Source organism: Streptopelia decaocto, assembly GCF_964273445.1.
Source record: "Streptopelia decaocto genome assembly, chromosome: 8".
Lineage (NCBI taxonomy): Eukaryota > Metazoa > Chordata > Aves > Columbiformes > Columbidae > Streptopelia > Streptopelia decaocto.
The window spans coordinates 4997957-5017562 of record NC_138662.1 but is presented as its reverse complement, the minus strand read 5'-3'; the positions used below and the strand labels follow the sequence as shown (position 1 = coordinate 5017562).

Genomic DNA, 19606 nt, shown 5'->3' with positions numbered 1-19606 from the left:
GGGAGCTCGGGGGCGGGGCGTGCGCACGGCCTGCTGGGACAGGGGAGCGGTGCCCGGCGGCCATATTGAGCGTGGCAGGAAGGCCTGTCCTCCCCCAGTCCCGGGTGGCTGTTGGCGTCCTCCACCCTCGCGGGGCCCGAGCTGGGAAGGGGAGACCCAGGGCAGGACCAGGCGGCTGCGGCGGGGCGGAGCGAGACTGCCATTACCCACCCATCTCGCGTGTAGCAGGGAAGTCGGGTTGAGGGCATGACGTCATCCCGTAGAGCGGGCAACGACTTCACGCCGCTAAGGTGGGCGTCACTTCCGGTGCCGGGCAGGGCGGGGCCCCTGAGTGTCGTAGGGGCCGGGCGGGGGGGGGGGGGTGTCAAGGCGCGCTTCCGCGGCCTCCGGGGACGAGATTCATGCTGCTGGTAACGCGCCCAGTAGCGAATGTTACATATTTCCCTGTGTTTCCCGTGGTAACTCGCAGTAACCGCAGTGACAGGCGGGGGTCCCTCCCCGGGGCCCGCAGTGACAGGCGGGGGTCCCTCCCCGGGGCCCGCAGTGACAGGCGGGGGTCCCGCGGGCACACGCAGTGGCAGGCGGGGATCCCTCCCCGGGACCTGCAGTGACAGCCCGGGGCGCAGCTCCTTGGCGGCAGGAGTTTGCTGCCGCTGCCAGGCCAGGGCTCGGTCCCCTCCTGTGAAATACACCGTGATGACCTCACTCGTTCTTCCCCTACTTTCAGTCCAGTCATTACACATTTTTATTTCCCAGTACATTTTATTATTCTAAAACCCAGCCCCCCAGCAGTACTAGAGAAGCCCCACAGCTGTAGCACTGTGGTCTTAACACCTCGTAAGATGCCAGTAGAAGGTGAGCAGCACACACACAACCTTTGGGGAGGTCACTGTGGCTTTGGGGGCTGGTGCTCCAATGCAGACACCTTGGAACTGTTATTTTTTTCTATCATGAATCTTCACGTCAGGCTCTATGTTCACATTTTTGTACATGTGAGTGTAGCAGCAGCTGTGAGAATCTCTCACCCCATGAAGATTTCCAGCACCCCACTATTTTAATTTTAGAAGAATACCAGATCTTTTGTCATTTCAGTCCCCCAGAAACTCAGAATGAAAAAAAAAAAAATAAACAATAGATGCCTCATAAATGTTAATTGCATTTTCCTTTCATAGTCTCGAGAATAGAGTTTGGTTTTGCTTTTAGAATGATATTGCCCTCCTGTGGTCAAATAACAGTAAGTCTGTGAACTATTTTCAGAGTTCTGCTTGCACGTCATTCAAACCTGCTTAATTATCTTATGCGGATTTACAATTTAGTGAAACAATTGACTTGCTTTTGCTGTTTGCTTACTAGAGTTCACCCTTACAGGTGTAGGCACCTAATGTGATTCACCCTCTTATGCTGCGATGTGATTGGCTCATGGGAACGATTCACTGATTTTTACTTTGAAACGGAGACGAGATTTTCACACCGGAGTCTAAGGAGACTCAACAAAAGACACCTTCGTTACTTCCGAGGGCCTCGGGGTCAGCTACCCCATTGCAGGTTGGTTCAGAACTGACAACCGATTTTTGTGTGATGAGAGATTTAAGTGCAGAGCGGCACGCCTCCTGCACGCTGTAAATCGCGTGATCAAAGCCTGGATTATCTCATGTGGGCCCTGAAGGTTACTCACCAATACCATCATAAGGCAATTTACTTCAAAACACCTCCAATACTTAGCTAAGTTTTAGAGTTGTATAACACCGTGGGTTGTTGATTTGATGTTTTGTCACTCCCTTTTTATTCTTTCTTCTGCCTTTCTTCCTAATTGTTGGAAGTTAGTTTGTCAGTTTATACCAAGCTGGAATTTATCTGGCAGGATAGTTGAATCTCCTAGCAAAATGTCACATTAAGTAGGAATTATGGATAATGCCCCTGCAAGACTAGTTAATGGAAAAAAATGTTTAATTGCTGCTTGAGTAATATTGATCAAATGCAGTCATTCTACCTATGCATTTCTATATTAGATTCCACCATAACCTGTACAACACAGACAGCCCCATACTTGCTCTGATGGCTGGATGGGAATTTCAGAGAAGTGCTTCTGGAAACAACACTGCTTGGGGAAATATATTTCTGTTGGACTCTGCTGGAGCATTGGTTCTCTGTCAGGAACAGTTATGACTAGAGGCTTGTGTGGAGGACTCATGTCCTACAACTTGGCATGTCTTGCTGGGCTCCTGAAACTAAGCCTGATGCTCTGGAGCATTGGAACATGTCCCTGCTGTAACAACATGGAATCAGAGGAGTGTGGGGAGAAGAGGCCTCTGGAGCTGCCTGTTCCACCTCCTGCTCAGTGCAGGTCCAGTACAAGATCAGCTTGGCTGTGGCTTTGTCTTGCCAAATCCTGAAAACCACCTTGCATGGAGACCACAGCTTCTCTGAGTGGCCTGGTCCAGTGCTGTGTGACCCCCACTATAAAGAATTTTTTGCTCATGTCCAATGTGAACATCCTGACTTGCAAACTGTGGCCATTACTCCTCCTTATACTTCCTGCCACTAGCAAGTCTTTATAACCATCCTTCAAGTAGTTGTTGTAGCTGCTATCAGGTTGCTCCTTAGTTGTTTGCACCACTTGGTTCCCAGCCTGACCTGAAGTGTGGAAATCCTGCCCCAGCAGCAAAACTTCACCCTTCTCCTTGCTGGGCACCATGAGATTTCTGTTCCATTTGCCCAGAATTTGGGTTTATCACGGATCCTCTGGAAGGTGGCTCCATCAGTGCTGCCCCCAGATGAGGCACTCTGCCCTACGCTCCAGGTCACCAATGAAGACATAGGGTGACATGAACCCCAGCAGAGTCCCTGTTCATTGCCAACTGTCAACTGGACCCTGAGCCACTGATTTCTACCCTCTGAGCCAGTGGTCGAACTGTTTTCCAACGAGTCTAACAGTGTGTGTGCCCAGCCCACGCTTCTTCAGTGTGCTCATGAGAAAGGTGTTAAAAACCTCACTGAAGCCAAGGTAGATTTCATCTGCTGCTTTCTGCTTTCCCCACAGCCTGCTGTCTCAGCCTAGTGGGCAGCTGTAATTGGCATCCTGTGACTGATTAATATTCCTGGCTCTTTCTCCTCTTACATTATTTCCAACTGAGGAGCTCATAATTTTTGCTATTAATCCCAAAGAGCATGACCTTATATTTTGCAGTACTGAATTTCGACCCATTTCTGTTATTCCTGTCCTCAAGGCTGGCAACTTTTCATCTTCTCTAGAATACTATGATCCTTCCCTGTATTTTAAATGACTCTCAACTTTGATTGCAAGTTGACTCAGAAGAGGGAGCTTGAGAAATTACAGCATGAAAGGAAGCAGACTTGGCACAGACTTGGCTTCAGGGTAGTGCTGGTTCTGCATTGAGCTACAGAATGATTTTTTTAGTGAAAAATTTTTCTGCCCTGCAATCCCCACTGCATGGGAAAATCATTTCCAAAAGGTATATAGGGAGCGAAGGGAGTGTGACCTAGAAAAACTAGTAAGATGCATATGTCAAACTCAGTTATTTTTTTTTACTAAAAATACTGATCTATATATATAAAATGCTGAACTGAATACTTACCTTCCCTGTGTTTGGCCTTAGGCTACATTCCCCATCAAAGGCAAAGAGACCCTGCTGACACTTTTCTGGTGAGTAAATCAGTCATAAGAGCAACATATTTCTTTTCCAAGAAACATATAGAAAACCATGTATTGGAAATTACAACTCCTGGGTTTCTCAGAGCTCAGCATATTCTTGAAACAAAGGTACTTGTGCTCCATCCTACTCTCTCCCTTGCCTGCCTGGCAAACCCTCGGTCCAGCTCTCTGCTCTCCTCGTACTCCTTCTGTCGACTGTCATCCTTTGTCTCGGCTAAGGATGCAGAAGCACCAGCATGAGCGGGGGCAGAAGGACCTTTCGCCCTGTCCCTGCACACCCACTTGTGTACTGGACCCTTCATTGCTGACCGGTGGTGCACTGATCCATCCCAGCTGCAGGCATTTTCTCTTTTACAAAGTGTGAAGGAGGCAGCACAGTAATTTTATGCAAATCCATGTGCAGATTAAAAAATTAATCAAATTCTGAAATTTTCATTTAAAGAGATTAGTCTTGAAAAATCCCCCATCTAATCCCCCCAGGATAGTCACTTGGAACAAACCTTCACTGCTTTGTTTTCCTCCTGGGTTCAGAGCATCTCCTGGAAAATTTTCTCTTAATGCTTTTGGGACCATCTGGAGCAGCAAGTTTGAGTTTGAGCAGGGCTCACCAGGCGAATTAAGGTTGATATATCAAATGGTAGAAAAGATGTGTCAGTAAGTGGGAACATGGGAGTTCAAGGCAGTAAAATCTCTGCTCTGTTGTACTTCATAGGTAAACTCCCGTGGTAATGCATGAAAAATGGAAGCGGTAAGCCTTCGTGAGTCTAATGGTAATTTACGTACCAAGAGGCCAGAAGAAAGTCATGTAGCAAGAAAAACGAGTAGCAAGAGACACTGCTAAAATTTGCCATGTCTGGTAGTTTGCTGCTGTAACAAAGATGTAATCTGTCTTTTAGAGCTTGAGCTCAGAATTATCCTCCAACAATTGGAGTTTGATCCAGCGCCATCTCATTTTTTTTCCAAGCCCCGCAGGGATTTTGGAGTTGACCCTGTGCATGGCAGGCCAGCTACCAGTCATTGCCAAACTGCGGGAAGTCCAGAGAAGTCCTGATGACATGAAATAACTGACACCCCTGAAGTTAAATTTGCCATCCCAGAGCATGAATACACAGCATCCTCTGACCTTGTGGCACCTGAAATGCGCAGGATGTGCAGTTGGGTTGGCCTGCAACAAGCCCGATTGCCCCAGCTTCAAGAAAACCAAAAGCCTGTGATGCAAACCCTTGAACAAACCTCCAAGCACAGCACCTGGAATCGCTCAGCTCTGCCCAGCGGTGGGAGACTGGCCCTGAGAAGGGAATATTTTTCTGGCTTTCCAGGACCTGCCACAGAATGAGACGCTGGCTCATTTTTCTCACTGCACAGGCACGGCCAGCTCGTTTGTTCACTCTTTTCCTCCCCAGTGTGACTCCAAGTTTATGGCTCAGACTTTGCCCCCCTGTGTCCATGCTTTTGGTCTCACGCCACCAGCCAATTTACCTGGCAGCTTACCACGTTTCTGCCCCTTGTGCTGGATTGTTTCTGTCTCCCTCTGACTTCGGCTTCTTGCCTGCAGAATTGCTTTAATTAAAAAGTTAATGGAAGGTAATACAAACTAGTGCTTTGCCTGAATTTAATCACAGTCCAGCTCCTCTCCCTCCCTCTTTCCCAGGGATAGTGAAAATGAGGAGCTGGGTTTTTGCTGCTTTTTGTTGTGAGAGTTAACAGTAGAAGTTTCTGCAAGCTTAAGGAGGAGCCTTGTGAAGAAAGAGCTTATAATGGTAATGCACGCAAACAAGTATGTAGATGGTGAACATTATTAATCAGTGAAAGCAGAGGAAGTTTTAATTTAAAGGAGATTAATCTAAACCTCTCACAGTCCTCCTGCTCTCTTTGAAACGGGCAATTCTTGGCATCACTTTCCTCCTAAGCTTAATGCAAACTTCTAGAAAACTTTCCAAATTACTGTCTATACCCCAACTCCAAATTATCCCAAGCAGAGACAAAGGGAAGGTGCAAAACCCAAGCCCCACTGGTGTCTATAGCATGTCACCTTATATCCATGTTGAAGAGGGCTTGTTCATCCCTACGCGATTTCCCTGAGAAACCAGGGAACAAAGATTAGTGCGTGAAATTACGAGTCACATCATCGGCCCCTTCTCCCAGCCCAGATTCCCAGCCAGCAGCGGGAAGAGGAAAATGCAGGGCAGTGAGGAGGTAATATCCCCACGTGCCATATGCAGCAGCTGATGGCAGTTACATCATTCCTAGACCTGTGGAGCTAGTCTGAGAGCTGCCATTTGGATTATTTCTCTTTCCAAGGCCGCCTATGCCTTGCTGTGGGGTGACATTCAGTTCTTTTGATCTTGTTTTTAAAGCCCTAGTAAAATGAGTAGGACTTTTATTTTTTGTTAATATCTACAGTGGATTTCATAGCCCCGATTTATAGCTGTTCCCTGATGACATTTAGTACCCAGGACTGTATAAATAAATCACAAAGAAACAGCTTTGTGGCATCATTGGCAGCACCCCCATTCCAAGGGGAGCCTCCAGTGAGGCTGCGTGTCTAATCAGAGCTTACAAGGAACAGAGTCACACACAGAGACTGCCCAAGCTAATTCAGCTCTCTCTTGTGCTGGTGTAAAGTTGGATAACCTCTGACTGCAAGGGGGTTTTACACCAGATTTACTCTGCATTTACACCTGTGCACTGAGGTCAGCGTCAGGCAGTGTGCCCTAAAATCCTCAAAAGCAATGGGACACGTTCTGACTTCCACAGACTCTGGATCAGGCCACAATGGTTAAAATATAATCTGAGTTCAGAGTGCAGAAAACAGATTACATACCTGCTATTGTAGCAAAATGCTTTCCAGAGCAAGCAGGAGCAGTATGTACACAAGTACCAGAAGAATTAAGCTGGCATTTATTATTTTCAGCTCCAGTAGGAGAGGATTGCTTTTAAACGTCTCGTGCCTGCTGTGCGGTGTCTGGAGCCGAGCGGAGCTGCCGGGAGGGCACGCGTGACTGGAGCCGCAGCTGCAGGTTTGGTTGTGCTCGGTTCCCCTGGTCTTCAGGGTCAGCCATGCACAGAAACATCAAGGCAGAAACCAGAACCTCTTAAAAGCTTCGGGGCTTTATTTCCTTAAACTCCCCAGGCTCCATTTAAGCCTTTTTCTCCAGCCACTTCTGCAAACCCCCTGTTGCAGCTCACACCTCTGATTTGTAACACCTTCCTCTGATTGCACTGTGCTGCCAGGTGCATCGCAGACCTGCTGGGAGCGGAGCTGCTGATCTCAGTTCCTGAGAGGTGCGCAGCTGACTTCACTGCTGCTAGCACCTTTACTCCGGCCCTCATTGTAAGAGGGCTGAGGCTTGGCAGTTTAAACTTCTGGCAGCGTCGGCTGCCATTAAGTTTAAGAGTTTAGGAAGAAAGTGGTCAGGATACCCGGTCTTTTGTTCTTACCTGTCATTGTGATAGAAAAGCCAATCCTTCTGACCAGTATATAGAGGGGGTATAGACAGGTAGTATATCTGCCTTGGGTTTTGTTTTTAAAATCTGTTTCTCCTAAGCACTGAATGGTTAGACTTATGGGTCTTTTCCAACTTCAATGATCCTTGCATTTTTTTCTCTAGCAAACATATGATTCTGCATATAGTTTTACCTGCAAGTTCCTTGTCCAATAGGTTTCAGAATGTGCCAAGTTTCATTGCCTGAGAAGGTGCTTCTGTAGAGGTTTTCACAGAGAGTTTGGGTGCTTGCAGCAAAATAAGGCAGATTTAGACTCAGAGGACCTGTTGGAAAGCTTGTCTGGCTTAATGATTAACACTTTGCAGTACTATGGAAGCGTTAGGACAAAGAGACCTCTGGACTCGTGAGCTCTCCCAGAAGAAGCCAGACACTGGCCTTGCACTGAAACACATCCATTTACTAGAGAGAGGATTAACTCTCTCAGGTAATTTGAATGGGTCTGGGATTGAGCGTGTTGCCTGGGCGGTTTCAGTGTCCCAGAACCCTGCCGTAATTGCCATGAGCGGGAGAGATGCAGATCACAAGGGTCTTTGATCCTGAGAAACCAGCAGTGAACTTGCTGCCAGTTGACAAAAAGGAGGAGAAGCGCTGTGAGGGAATAGATGTGAGTGTGCTGGCAGGGGCTGCCTTTCCTCCATCAACATAAGTGTCTGCTCTTGCGCAGTTGAGATCATTCGATCCACATGCAGATCTGTTGCATATAATGCTCATATTAAGCAGAGGCCAGCTCCAGTGGGACTTCACAGACACAGCTGGCAACTTTGCCTGGATCTGAAGTCTTATTTGGGCTCTAAATATAATTTCAGTGGATAACAAGGGGACTAAAAAATAAGGACAAGTGAAGCCTTGTGTTAATTTGCTGTTTGGTGGGGAAATGTCATTACTGGTCTCTCTGTGGCCACCAGCAGCACGGGATCAGGCAGCCAGCGAGCCTCTTGTTTCTCCTAAGTTTGTGCCTGGTGCTGCAGGGACACATGGGGCAACGTGCAGCCGGAGAATGAGATCAGCGTTTGGCTAGCATGAGGAACGGAGTTAATGTAGTGAAAAGCTGTTCCACACAGATGCCTTACTCTCTCCAGGACAGAGAGCAGCTTCCACAGTTTGGAAAGGCATCAAACGCTGAGCAAATAGAAATGATGGCTTGCCAGGGTCAAAGCTGCAGTGATGGAGAAGCTGCTGGCAGGGCTCACATTCCCTGTGGGAGGTGACGGGATTGCAAGGGAGCCACCAGCTGGCAGGTAGTTTGAATGTGACACTGTCCTTCCCTCCCTCCTGCCTGGGGAGAGGTTTGTAAACCCTGTTGATATGGCACCTTAATCTAGAGGAAACAGGAGCTAGAGCTCCACGGTTCATGTTTTGCCCTCCCTGCTCTCTCTGTGACAGTCCTGTCTCTTCTGCCAACAAAACTGTTCACCGTCCCTTGCAGGTTGGGGGGTGTCGGCTGCTCCAGCTCTCAAGAACTCACCAGGGTCAGCGGAACGCATACAAGCCCACCCCACCAAGCAGATCGACTCAGCCTGGCCACCCTGTGCAGCATGTCCCTGTGCGAGCATGCCCTGTCCCTCTTCCGCAGCGCGGTGGGCACTGTCCGACCAGCCCCGATGCTGAAGAGCGCCTTGAAGCTCCAGGGAGACGGGTGTCCTCAGCTGCTGGTGAAGGGACGGGCCTTTCCAGTGAAGAGGGACCTGTACCTGGTGGGTTTCGGCAAAGCTGTGCTGGGGATGGCTGCAGCAGCAGAAGAGATCCTGGGAGACCACCTCGTTCGGGGGATCGTCAATGTGCCGCTGGGCATCCAGAACAGCCTGCAGCGAGCGCGAATGCAGTAAGGGGGGTTGTGTCAGGACAGTTTCGGGGAGTAGGCTGCCAGATTTATTGTCTGGGGAATGTTGCTGTGACCCCCCTCAGTCCTTTCCAGCTGCCCTTCCTCTGGCACCCACCCTGTCCACCTGCTCTTCAACCACCTTCACATCCCAGTGACACCAGTGACACAGCCCATCTCTTGTGCTGGATGTGCTGCCACCCCAGCCCTAGGGAAGAGATGCTCAGCAAAGGCCACCTCCCCGTCCTGGTCACTCGCTGGGTGCCTCTGGTGCATCAGGCCCATTTCCCTGCTGAGTGACAGCCTGGCTGCCTGTGTAGGTGCACGTGTCAGTGGCGTGACCGCATTTCTTACCTCACCAGGGAGATGCTGCTGAAGCCACACAGCAAAATCCAGGTCATTGAAGGTGCCAAGAACAACCTCCCAGACCAAGAAGCTCTGAAGGGAGCCGTTGCCATCCAGGAGCTGGCTGAGGGTCTGACCGCAGATGATCTGCTCCTTGTGCTCATCTCAGGTAGTGTGGGGATCCCAGGGAACGGGCTCTGCTGAGGGTCCCCCAGCTGCCTGCCCACACGTGCCCTGCAGCAGAGGAGCACTGTGCCACACCAGCCCCTCCACACTGACACTCGCACCTCTGTGATTTGTCCTCTCCCTTCTCCCACCAGCCTTTTTCCAGGGATGCAGCAGGGGAGGGCAGGGGCCTCCTTGCTGCTGCAGTGGACACGCTGCCTCCCAGCACTGGGGAGGCGCTGCGTTGCACAGCTGAGTCCTGTGGTTGCGTCACTGCTGTGAGATGGCACCTCTGGGCACAGCCTGACAGCTGCTCTCAGCCCTTGGCAAGAAGATGCCGTTTTTCTGCCCCCTCCTTATATTTGGGGATGCAGACTTGGAGAAGTAACCACCTGGTGGACTTACACGCTCTGAATTTATGCAGAGGTGTGAATTTATAAGCTGAGATTTGGAACTGACCCTTCCCAAGGCTTCACTGCTTCCCAGGCAGTGGAAATGAGGCCTCCAGGCTCTGACGCAGCAATCTGCATGCCTTGCAGGGACAGCCCTGAGCACAGCTGGGACAACATCCCCAGGCCCTGGCTCTGCCAGGGCTGCATAAGGAAGGTGAATACTGTGCATCAGAGGGAAGCAGTGACATCGCCACAGCCTGAGCTCAGCTGGGTGAGGGGGTGTCACAGGGCAAAGCATGCAGGGCTCAGGGCAGCTCTGCAGAAACCCCTTGGGGACTCTTCTGCTCAGTGATTGCTCCTGTGTGGATGCTGAAGCCTGACCTGCTACAGAGAGAGCAGTGCCATTAGGCAAACACCCAAGTGACTGGGATCCAGCTGCGCTTGCTGGGATTCCCCTGGGCTCCCTCCTGTCCTTTGGCTGTGGGGATCTCCAAGAGGCTCCTCAGCCCCGCAGGGAGCCTGTTCAGGATCTCCCTGTGGCTGCGGCTCCCTATGCACATGCACTCCCACACAGCAGCCGGTCTCCAACTGCTCCTGCCTCTCAGCTAGATCCCTGACTATTGACTGAAACACAGGCATTTGCATTTGTTTTCCTTGCTCGTCATGTTTTATTGATGCTGATTTGCCTCAAACCTCTGAGCAGGCTTTGCCTTTTGACAGTAGCTTTCAGCTGTACTTCTGTGCACATTCCCTCTCTGCTCAGATCTTGCTCCTTTCTACTCTGTTATTTTCCAGCTATTCCACTTTTCCATTATAATATTTTTCTTGCCTTTTTTTTTTCCACATTTCCAATGCTCACTTGTATCAGACAGGATTCCCATCGATGAGGTTATCATACTAGATTCTGGGTGTGCTTTGTCCTTTGTGTTACTTTCTCTTTCCTCCCAAGCCTAGCTGAGTGCAGTTCAGCAGTTTCCAATCTTGCTGCATCTGTAGCTGGTGGTTTTACACACTGCCCTGAATAAATGGAGGCAGCAAAGCAGGCAGTTTCTCCATCTGCTTAGCATTGAGTCATGGAGTCTGTGCTCCCTGCTCACCCATCCAGGTAGTCCCTGAAAATCAGCATGGTGACACGCTAGCAGCCTGGTAGTGTAATTGTATAGTGTAAAATAGGGGTAGTAATTGCTGGCCCTTCTCCATCATCCTCGCACCACTGCAGGCACGCAGCACCTGGGTACGCTGAGGTTTACGCTGCCTGGGTGAAGTGTAGCTGGCTCCAGGCAGTGCAGGGCAGCAGGGACTAAAACCCATTGGTGAAGAAGACTGAATTGTCCAGAGATGTCAGTGTAGTTCCCCAATCACCTCTGCATTCCCACAGTGCACAGGAAAGGCATTGAACAGCCTTTCTTTCCTTCTGTCCTCCTTCTCCTGCTCTCCTGATGTCCTTGCCATCTCTTCTGCATCCTAGGGGGTGGATCAGCCCTACTGCCTGCTCCCATCCCGCCCATCCTTCTTGAAGAGAAGGAGAAGCTCACAAAGACACTGGCTTCCCAAGGAGCTGCCATACAGGAGCTGAACATTGTCCGGAAGACTCTGTCCTTGCTGAAGGGTGGGGGGTTGGCCCGGCTTGCATATCCTGCACAGGTAACCGGGGCGAAGCCCCTGCTTGCTCAGAGGTCACCCATCTGCCCTCAAAATAGGGGTTTAATCAACTGACCTAAGCATGCATGCAGGTTTTTTTTCTCCTTACTGTGCGAACAACTTCTGCACACTGTTTTGGGACTCTGTGGCTCAGATTTCACTGAGGACCCAAGCGCTCAGGGACACAGAGGTGGAGCAGGGGGAATTCAGATTCTGCAGATGTCAGCCATCCCATCACACCACTCTCAGCAGTCCCCAGCCCTCACCTAGCAGGCGCTTCCAATGTGCTGGTGGCTGCACCACAACGCTTTCAAGGCTGGGTACGACCCTTGGCTCCCCTCAGGGCTGTTCTCAATGTGTGCTGAACCCTCACTAGGTTACCAGCCTGACAAGTGCAGTGTCGCAGGTTACATCTTCCAGTCTGGTGGTCCAGCATCAAAGGACATTGTAGGTTTGTGGGTTCAAGTAGGGCAAGGTGACTTTCACAGGACTGTAAAACAAAAATGGCCCAAGATCTGCCCGTTTCCATCTGCTTTGACACACGGGTGGTGCAGGTGTAACTCAGAGCAGCGCTTATGCCAGGGCTCTTGTGTGGTCACCTGTCTCTGCCTCCTGCTATGATCTGTGGGTGTTTCTCTTGGTAGGTGGTGAGCCTCATCCTTTCTGATGTGATCGGTGACCCCCTGGACATCATAGCAAGTGGCCCCACTGCTGCCAGCTCCCACAGCATCCAAGACTGCCTTCAGATACTCACCAAATACAACCTGCTGCAAAGCCTGCCCGAGTCAGTGGAAACGGTCCTGTCCCACTCTCCCACCAAGCCCACCGCTCCTGAAGACTACTCCCACGTTTGCAATGTCATAATCGGGTCAAATGCGCTGGCTTTAGATGAGGCCAAACGCCAAGCTGAGGGCCTGGGCTACGCGACTCTGATCCTGAGCGCAGCGATCTGCGGGGAGGTCGGCCGCGTCGCCGCGCTGTACTGCCAGCTGGTCCAGCTGGGCTGCCTGGGCTTCGCTGGCCTTGGAGAAGGGCCCCAGGGCGACAAGGCGAGAGGGAATCTCCTGCAGCTGGCGGCAGAGCTGGACATCCCGGGTTTGAACCTTGCCGAGTTCCTGCAGGCCATGCGAGGGTTAGGACCTGAAAGACCAGTGTGCATCCTGGCTGGCGGAGAAACCACGGTTCAGCTGCGAGGAACCGGCAAGGGAGGCAGGAACCAGGAGCTGGCCCTGCGCGTGGGGCTGGGGCTGCACCAGGCCCAGGCTGCGGAAGGCAGGAGCCTCGCGAGGTGTGACGTTGTCTTCCTCAGCGGGGGCACAGACGGGCAGGATGGGCCAACGGAGGCGGCAGGGGCTTTCTGCAGCCCCGAGCTGGTGCGCGAGGCGCTGCGGGACGGCCTCGACGTGGAGGCATTTCTCAACAACAACGACTCCTATACGTTCTTCAGCCAGTTCCAAGATGGGCGTCATCTCCTGGTGACAGGCTTGACGGGCACCAATGTCATGGATATCCAGGCCATTTTGATTAGAGCCATGGAGAGATCATGAGAGCTCCCTCTGCAGATATCCAGATGCATTTCATTAAGACTTGGGGAAAATAAAGGCATTGCAACACTGCAGACAAACGTAAACTACTTAAATTAGGACTCACTGTTGAGGCTGCTAATATCTTTTGACAGCAAAAGCCAGCACATGTAATTGGGATCAGAGGAAGGTAAGAGATCATATTACGGACACGGAGGCCGCATTTAACACTTCTGCTCATAGCCACCACTCCTGTGACTGCTTAAGATATAGCTAAAAGATGTGGGGAAAACAGGGCCATGGCACGGCTGCCAGGGAGAGCCCTCACCACGGCTGGGGCACCTCCAGCTCAAAAGCAGCTCATCAGGGGCTTTTGCAGATTCACTGAAGCGCATCACAGCGACTGAAGGATGTAAAAGCAACTGCAAGGCCTGCTCTGCTGCAGGCATGGGGGTGCTGGGAGGATGCGGTGGGCAGGAGACCCCCATCAACCGCTCCCCGTGCCAGCGCAGAGCCCCGCGGCTCCTCCCACACCCGCATGCCTGAGGTGCCGCGGAGCCCCCCGGCCCAGCACAGCGCTCACCCAGCAGCACAGCTGAGGGGCATGGCGGCCAAGAGCAGTGTTTCATCCTGGCTGTGGGACATGAAAGCAGTGACAGTGACACAGAGGGTGATTTACCTTCACTGTGCAGCATAGGGAAGGGGACAACTGAGGTGCAGTGGTGAGCCAGCCCTTCTTCAGTCTCCTTCCTTCCATGGGGACATCTTCGCTGCCGTCTCTGTCAGGAGAGCCTCCATGCCAGTAGCGGGGATACTGCGAGGCTATGAGCTTTCACGGTCGTGTTTTCCAGCTGCCTAGAAAAGTCGCACATCCAGCCTGAACCACTGACCTTTCTTCTGCGCTGAGGCAGAAGTCGCTGTCACTCTGATTAACTCCGCAGAACAAAAGGCAAGGAAACCTTCACACTCGGCTCTCCTGACCCACGCTGCTGAGCTGATCAAAGGGCAGAGCTGCTGGAGCTGTGATTTGACTGGGAGCTGCTCCCCCACATGTATGAGTATGCAGTGGTTATCACAGTTTTGTCACCTATGCAGTGCAATATGTGGGAGAACAGAGATGAGCCGAGTTTCCCAGGACATGGAGCCCACAATGGGGCTGGATTTCAGAAGGGCTCTGCATGTAGCAACAGGCAGGGTGATGGTTTTGGCTGGATATTCAAAGGACTTCAGCTCAGCAGCCAGTATGACCCAACACATCCAACTCCTTTTGACTATCTGCCTGTTTGTTACAGAGCTGAGCTCCTTGGAAAATTCAGCCCTAATTTAATAGGACACGCTTGACTCAGACTCCTTCCAAACAGACCTACTCCGTGTGGCTGATCTCATCTCATGACATAAATACACCGTCCTGCCAACACCACGAGTCGTGGTGTCTCACTGAACAGCCGTTCTGCACCGTGCTCCAAGGTGGATTGGAGGGTGGATTTTTGAGGAGGATGCGACACCTCCTGCTTTGGTTTTGAAGGGACATCAGCAGCACTGTCACAGGGCCCAGTATCGATGCCAGGCTGGCAGCTGGAGTGTCTGGGCCACAGCTCAGGCGTAGTGTCAAGGCAAAAGCTCAGTCTTACCCCAGTGGTTTAAACTCATCCACTCATCTTATTTGTCCTCAGAGTCTGAAGGTCTTCTGTAACATGCCTGAATTTGCTCATGCTGGAAAACAGCTTTGAGATCTCCTGTAAGAAACCTGCCAAGTGTTACAAGGTTTGCTGTGCCTCCGTAACATCAGGTGGTGGTTGTACAGGAGAAGCTGCTTTGTGCTGTACATTTTTCTCCAGAGGTCACCAGCGGGTTTTGGAGCATTTGGCTTTTGCTGCATGACCAGCATGTGGGGGCACCAGCACAGGCAGCAATACAGGCAGGAAGTGTTGGCTCCAGCCAGGATAACTGGCTAGATCTCCCCCCAAAATGTCAATGCTTCCCATCCAATTCTGCTCCAGTGAAATCTAGAGTTACTTCAGTTTCAGCCTGGGGTGTCTGGCAGAAGGATCACTGGCACCTTGAGCAGCAGGTCCAGGTGCCAGCCTGGGCACAGTGTCACCATTCTGCCTGAGCCCTGTGCCCTGCCACACTGCTGAGCGCTGGGATGGTCCTTGGAGCTGCTCCATCACAGTCAAGTTCAGAAGACCTCAGGCTGGTCTCGCTGGCTTCTCCTGGGAAATGCCTACCACAAGTGCTCTGAGCAGTGTCCTTGCTTTCTAAACAGTGGCTTTTCACTAGTGATTAAAAGAGTTTGTGTTGGGGGGGAGAGAAGACTGATAAAAGGTTTGTTGAAAGCATGGAGCCGTTTGAAGTGCACTTCACATCTACATTCGCTTGGCCTCTGTGTACGGCTTTTCTTCTTATCCCTTCTTTTCTAATGAGATAGCAGGACAGGGGGAGGTTGGCCAAGGACACACACATTACAGAAACATTTTTCCTCTTCTGATGCCTCTACCTGGAGAGATGAAAGCTCCACTTCTGACATATTGCTTGGGTAGACCTTGTGCATCTTCTACACAGGGAGGAAAGGTGCTCTGGAGCATGTGAACCCTTTATAAACACTGCATCTTTTTATCCTTCTGGACAATGCTCAGCACAGAATTGCCTGTTACTGCTCCAAGGCCAGTCTGACCCACGGTCCCTCCACCGACTGCAGAAGACCCTGCGCATGAGCCAGCATACATTTGGGCTGCACTGCTCGGGTTTTGCAAGGATTTGTGAGATAACAGTTGCATCTAAAGACACAGCAGCATCGCTTACCTGCCAAGTACCCATTTGCCTCTGGGCTGTTGGAGCCTGCCAGAAGTGATGACCTTCCCCTGGGGAACCTGAGTGAGTCACCATAGCTGAGCAAGGATTTGCAGCTTGCCCATGCGGTCCTGGGTGGGATATCAGCATCGCCTGAGCGTACCCGGGTAAATGAAGAAACCCAGGGTGGGACTGCAGTCACACCAAGTGATCCCAGTGTGTGGGCCATACTGAGATGAGCTCCACACTGTCCTGGTTCCAGGGTTCTTGTGCCTAAGGAGACAAGTCACAGAAAGAGCAAGGACAACAAGAGCTGCTTGGTCCCTGCTCCCAGTCCCTGCTCTTTTCACTGGAAAAGCAAAACTCTTTCTATACCAGCCAACCTCCAAGAAGGAGACTGCCAACAGCTCCCAGGCCACATCCCTGTACGTGGGCAGGGGACACAGGGACAGCTGTCAGGAAAAGCACACCCAGCCACTGGGCAAGGAGTGGGCAAGCAAAGCCTGGGCACATTCAGGGTCAGTTTGCTCTCTTATGCGAGCTGCTTGTAGCCAAACAGTGCTAATGGCCAGGAGAAGTAACTGCGTTATTAACAGCGTGAGCTTTTGGCAGTAAATTAAAAATCTTGGCTGCCGCCCTTGGCTCTGCTCTTGCCTCTTAGGAGACATTAATATCACAGCTCCCCAGCATTCCCATTATCACTTCATTAAGGATCCAATAATGATAAATGTGGATGGTTTTATTTTGCACGGAGCCTGATTAATGGCTAATATTTCACTAGGTGTTAATGGGGCCCTTCCTTTATGGAGGGATTGGAAGGGGGCTGCCTTTCATCTCCTCCACAAGCTGGGTAATTTTCACTATTTTCGCTAATGTGACAGATTTAACACAAACCTTGAAAGAGTGGCTAAGGCCCCTTGAGAAACTTTGAGGAGCATTATGCGTGGGGCAGCCCTTGCTGCCACAGCTGTTCCCCAGCTCCTTCCTCCTTTTCTTCATCTTCATCCTCCTCCTCCTGCTGGCAGCATCTCCTTCCAGTGCCCATACCCTCTGCCCCTCTCCTGGGGGGCAGGAGCAAAGCTGGGGTCTCCCCAGGGCTGAGCCCACCCACGCAGCCGCTGGGGCTCTTCACAGCAGACGCAGAATCAGGTCACCCTTGCACGAGGGAGCTTGTGCTGGCCTCACCCCAAAGCAGCCTGCACCCCTCACCTGCCCCCCAAGAGGGCTGGGGAGCCAGGGATGCAGGACGAAGCCTCGGCTAAGGCCAGCACCCTCCTCCAGCACCCCGGGGACAGCTTTGGTGGCTCCTCTAAGGCCAGCTCCCACTCTGCCGTAGTACCCCAGTGTATTGCACGGCTTCAATCCCTATATGAAGTGGGATGTATAATCACATAGGAATAAAAAGCCATACAAGACAGCAGGCCATGAGCTGCTCCATGCTGGTGGGGCGACAGGCTGGTCCCTCTGCAGTGGCTGCCACGGCCCCCGGGGGGATGTGGCTGGGCCCCAGGAGCCCACCCAGACACTATGCATGGTCCACGGGGAGACAAAGAAGCCTGAAAACAAAGAGAGGAGAGATTTCAGCCAGGAAAAAGCGTGGGAGGCCCCAGAACCACTGAAGAGGGCATCCTGCAGGTATCAGCACTTGCTCCCAGCTAATGGACGCTCTCCTACCCCAGGCACCCCCTTGGAGCCGAGACAAGACTTGCCCTTGATGCACCCAGACCTCCCCTCTGCCCATACCATCCCAGAGCATCACCCTTCAGGGGCTTCCCCCTTCTTGCACCACCATCATCCCTGGGACTTCATCAGCACCACCAAGGCAATGGGTACCACAACCCCCTGGCGTGGAGAGAAAAATGAGCCAGCCACTCCCCACAGTGGTGGGAGCATCTTCTGCCCTCTGACCAAGCAGAGGAGAGCCCAGCAGGTGGAGCGAGCAGCATGGGCTGTCAGAGCACAAATCCCTGGCAGCCCCTTGGGAGCAGCTGCTGGCCACCTGCAGCAGCCCTTGACAGGGGGCCAGGCACTGGTGTGAGCAAGCATGGATCCTCTGCTAGGAAGTTGGACATGGATGGAATGAAACTGAGGAGCTATTGCCCCGGTGAACACTTACAAGCGATGCTGGCACAGCTGCCATGGGCAGCCCCACATGCCCGCGTCGGCGGGGGGGGAATAGGGCAGCTCCCACAGGAGCCCACCCAAGCAATGCTGGGGATAGAGCCAAGCAGCAGCCAACAAACAGAAAGGGGATTTTGTGCTGTCTCTTCTCCTCCTGCCTCACATCCTGGCAGCGATTTTGGCATCTGCAGGATGGAGCACCCTGAGCAGCACCCACGGCAGGAGGGTATGTGTGGTGGGCACAGACTCATGCAATGCAGCCCAGACATTCACCAAGAAGGCAAGAGCGGCTTTTAACTAAAAAAGAGCACAGCAGTGATGCACAGCTACACCCTGCTTGCTGAATGGCACCAAACCTCCCTCATTTCACTGGCCCAGGAGACTGTGGCTGATCATCAGCCTCCAGCCAAGCACCTTGACATTGCCTTGGGCAGCCCCCGAGGGGCTGAGCCACCCCAGAGCCATCACCCTGGGCTCCTCTTAACCCACAAGGAGAAACTTCAGGCTCTAGGCTGCCTTTCCAAGCCACGTGGCAGCACTGGGAAACACCAATACCTTTTAAAATGCTCCCAGAAGCCTTCCTCCATTCCCAGGGTCAGGGTTTCTCCCAAGGCTGGAGCGGCTCACAAGGTTGGACTCTGCACGTCATCCCTCATGGGATGCTCCCAACCAGAGAGGCAGGGGTCCCCACATGAGGGTCCCCACATTTCCTCTCCATGGGGCAATGCAGGCAGGGGGCTGCCAGGCTCTGGGGAAGGAGATAACATCCCTTGCAACTTCCCCACAATGAGCAATTTGGAGCCAGGGGCCTTTATTTTTGTTCAAAACATGGAGGGTTTTGCTTTCCACATTAGTATTTCACGAGCTCTCATCCACCTGCTCCAAGAGCTGTGAAGAGGCAAGGGTTTAACCATGTCACTGACAAGTTTTGGGAGGATGAAGCAGTAGTCACACTGCAATGCTTTGAAAAGCACAAATCCCACAGCTCAAGGGGCTCGACTCAAACAAGGTCCCCAGCAAAACTCCCATGGGAGGCGAGCGGTGGCGGCTGGTGGCACAGCGGGGTGCAGAAGCGGGCAAGCGGCCGCACCGCCAGCATAAACCAGGCACAGCAATGGTACTGCCAGGTCCTCCATCGCTTCTTAACCGCCTCTGAACCAAACCAGCAATTAAGGGATTGTTATTTGACGATTTGTATGAGAAGATGCATTTGTGAATCACCGTACTCAGGCTGGGTAAGAACACCGCCGGTGCCGTATTTGGGAGTAATTACTCTCCACGAGCATGTGAATCATTAACTATAATTGCCCTAATAAATAAAAGGGAGATAACTCCTGTCTCTAGCCTAATCTAGCACAAGTGATTTTCAGGGCAAGCTGCGCAAAAGAAAACCAGGCATGCAAGGCAGAGGGAGAGCGGAAAGAGGAAAGCTTCAGGACCTGGACGCACTGTTAATCCCTCTCACAGTGACCAAAGCCGGCTGGTGGCGATGGAAACTCTCCCACAGGTCCTCACTGGAGTTTGGGGGCAGATGATTTGCCACAGAAAACTCAGGTTTGGCTGCAATGGGTTGTCCCTTCCCAGGGCAGTGTCCCATCAGAGGTTGACTTCTCCTGGCAAGAGTTTCTCT

At 51.9% G+C, this 19606-nt stretch overlaps 1 protein-coding gene across 3 annotated transcripts; it reads left to right on the top strand.

The window, feature by feature from the left end:
• The first annotated feature begins 29 nt into the window (after positions 1 to 29).
• GLYCTK (glycerate kinase) lies at positions 30 to 16522 on the top strand. 3 transcript variants are annotated; one of them, XM_082059980.1, is made up of 8 exons: positions 30 to 290; positions 1369 to 1545; positions 3618 to 3664; positions 6588 to 6693; positions 8607 to 9002; positions 9362 to 9513; positions 11370 to 11545; positions 12187 to 16522. In XM_082059980.1, the coding sequence occupies exons 5-8, from the start codon at positions 8716 to 8718 to the stop codon at positions 13087 to 13089; spliced, it is 1518 nt and encodes a 505-aa protein (XP_081916106.1). In that variant the 5' UTR covers positions 30 to 290; positions 1369 to 1545; positions 3618 to 3664; positions 6588 to 6693; positions 8607 to 8715; the 3' UTR covers positions 13090 to 16522. The 3 variants fall into 3 exon arrangements, with proteins under 3 accessions (XP_081916106.1, XP_081916108.1, XP_081916107.1); XM_082059982.1 differs by lacking the exon at positions 1369 to 1545; XM_082059981.1 differs by lacking the exon at positions 6588 to 6693.
• Positions 16523 to 19606: the final 3084 nt, after the last annotated feature.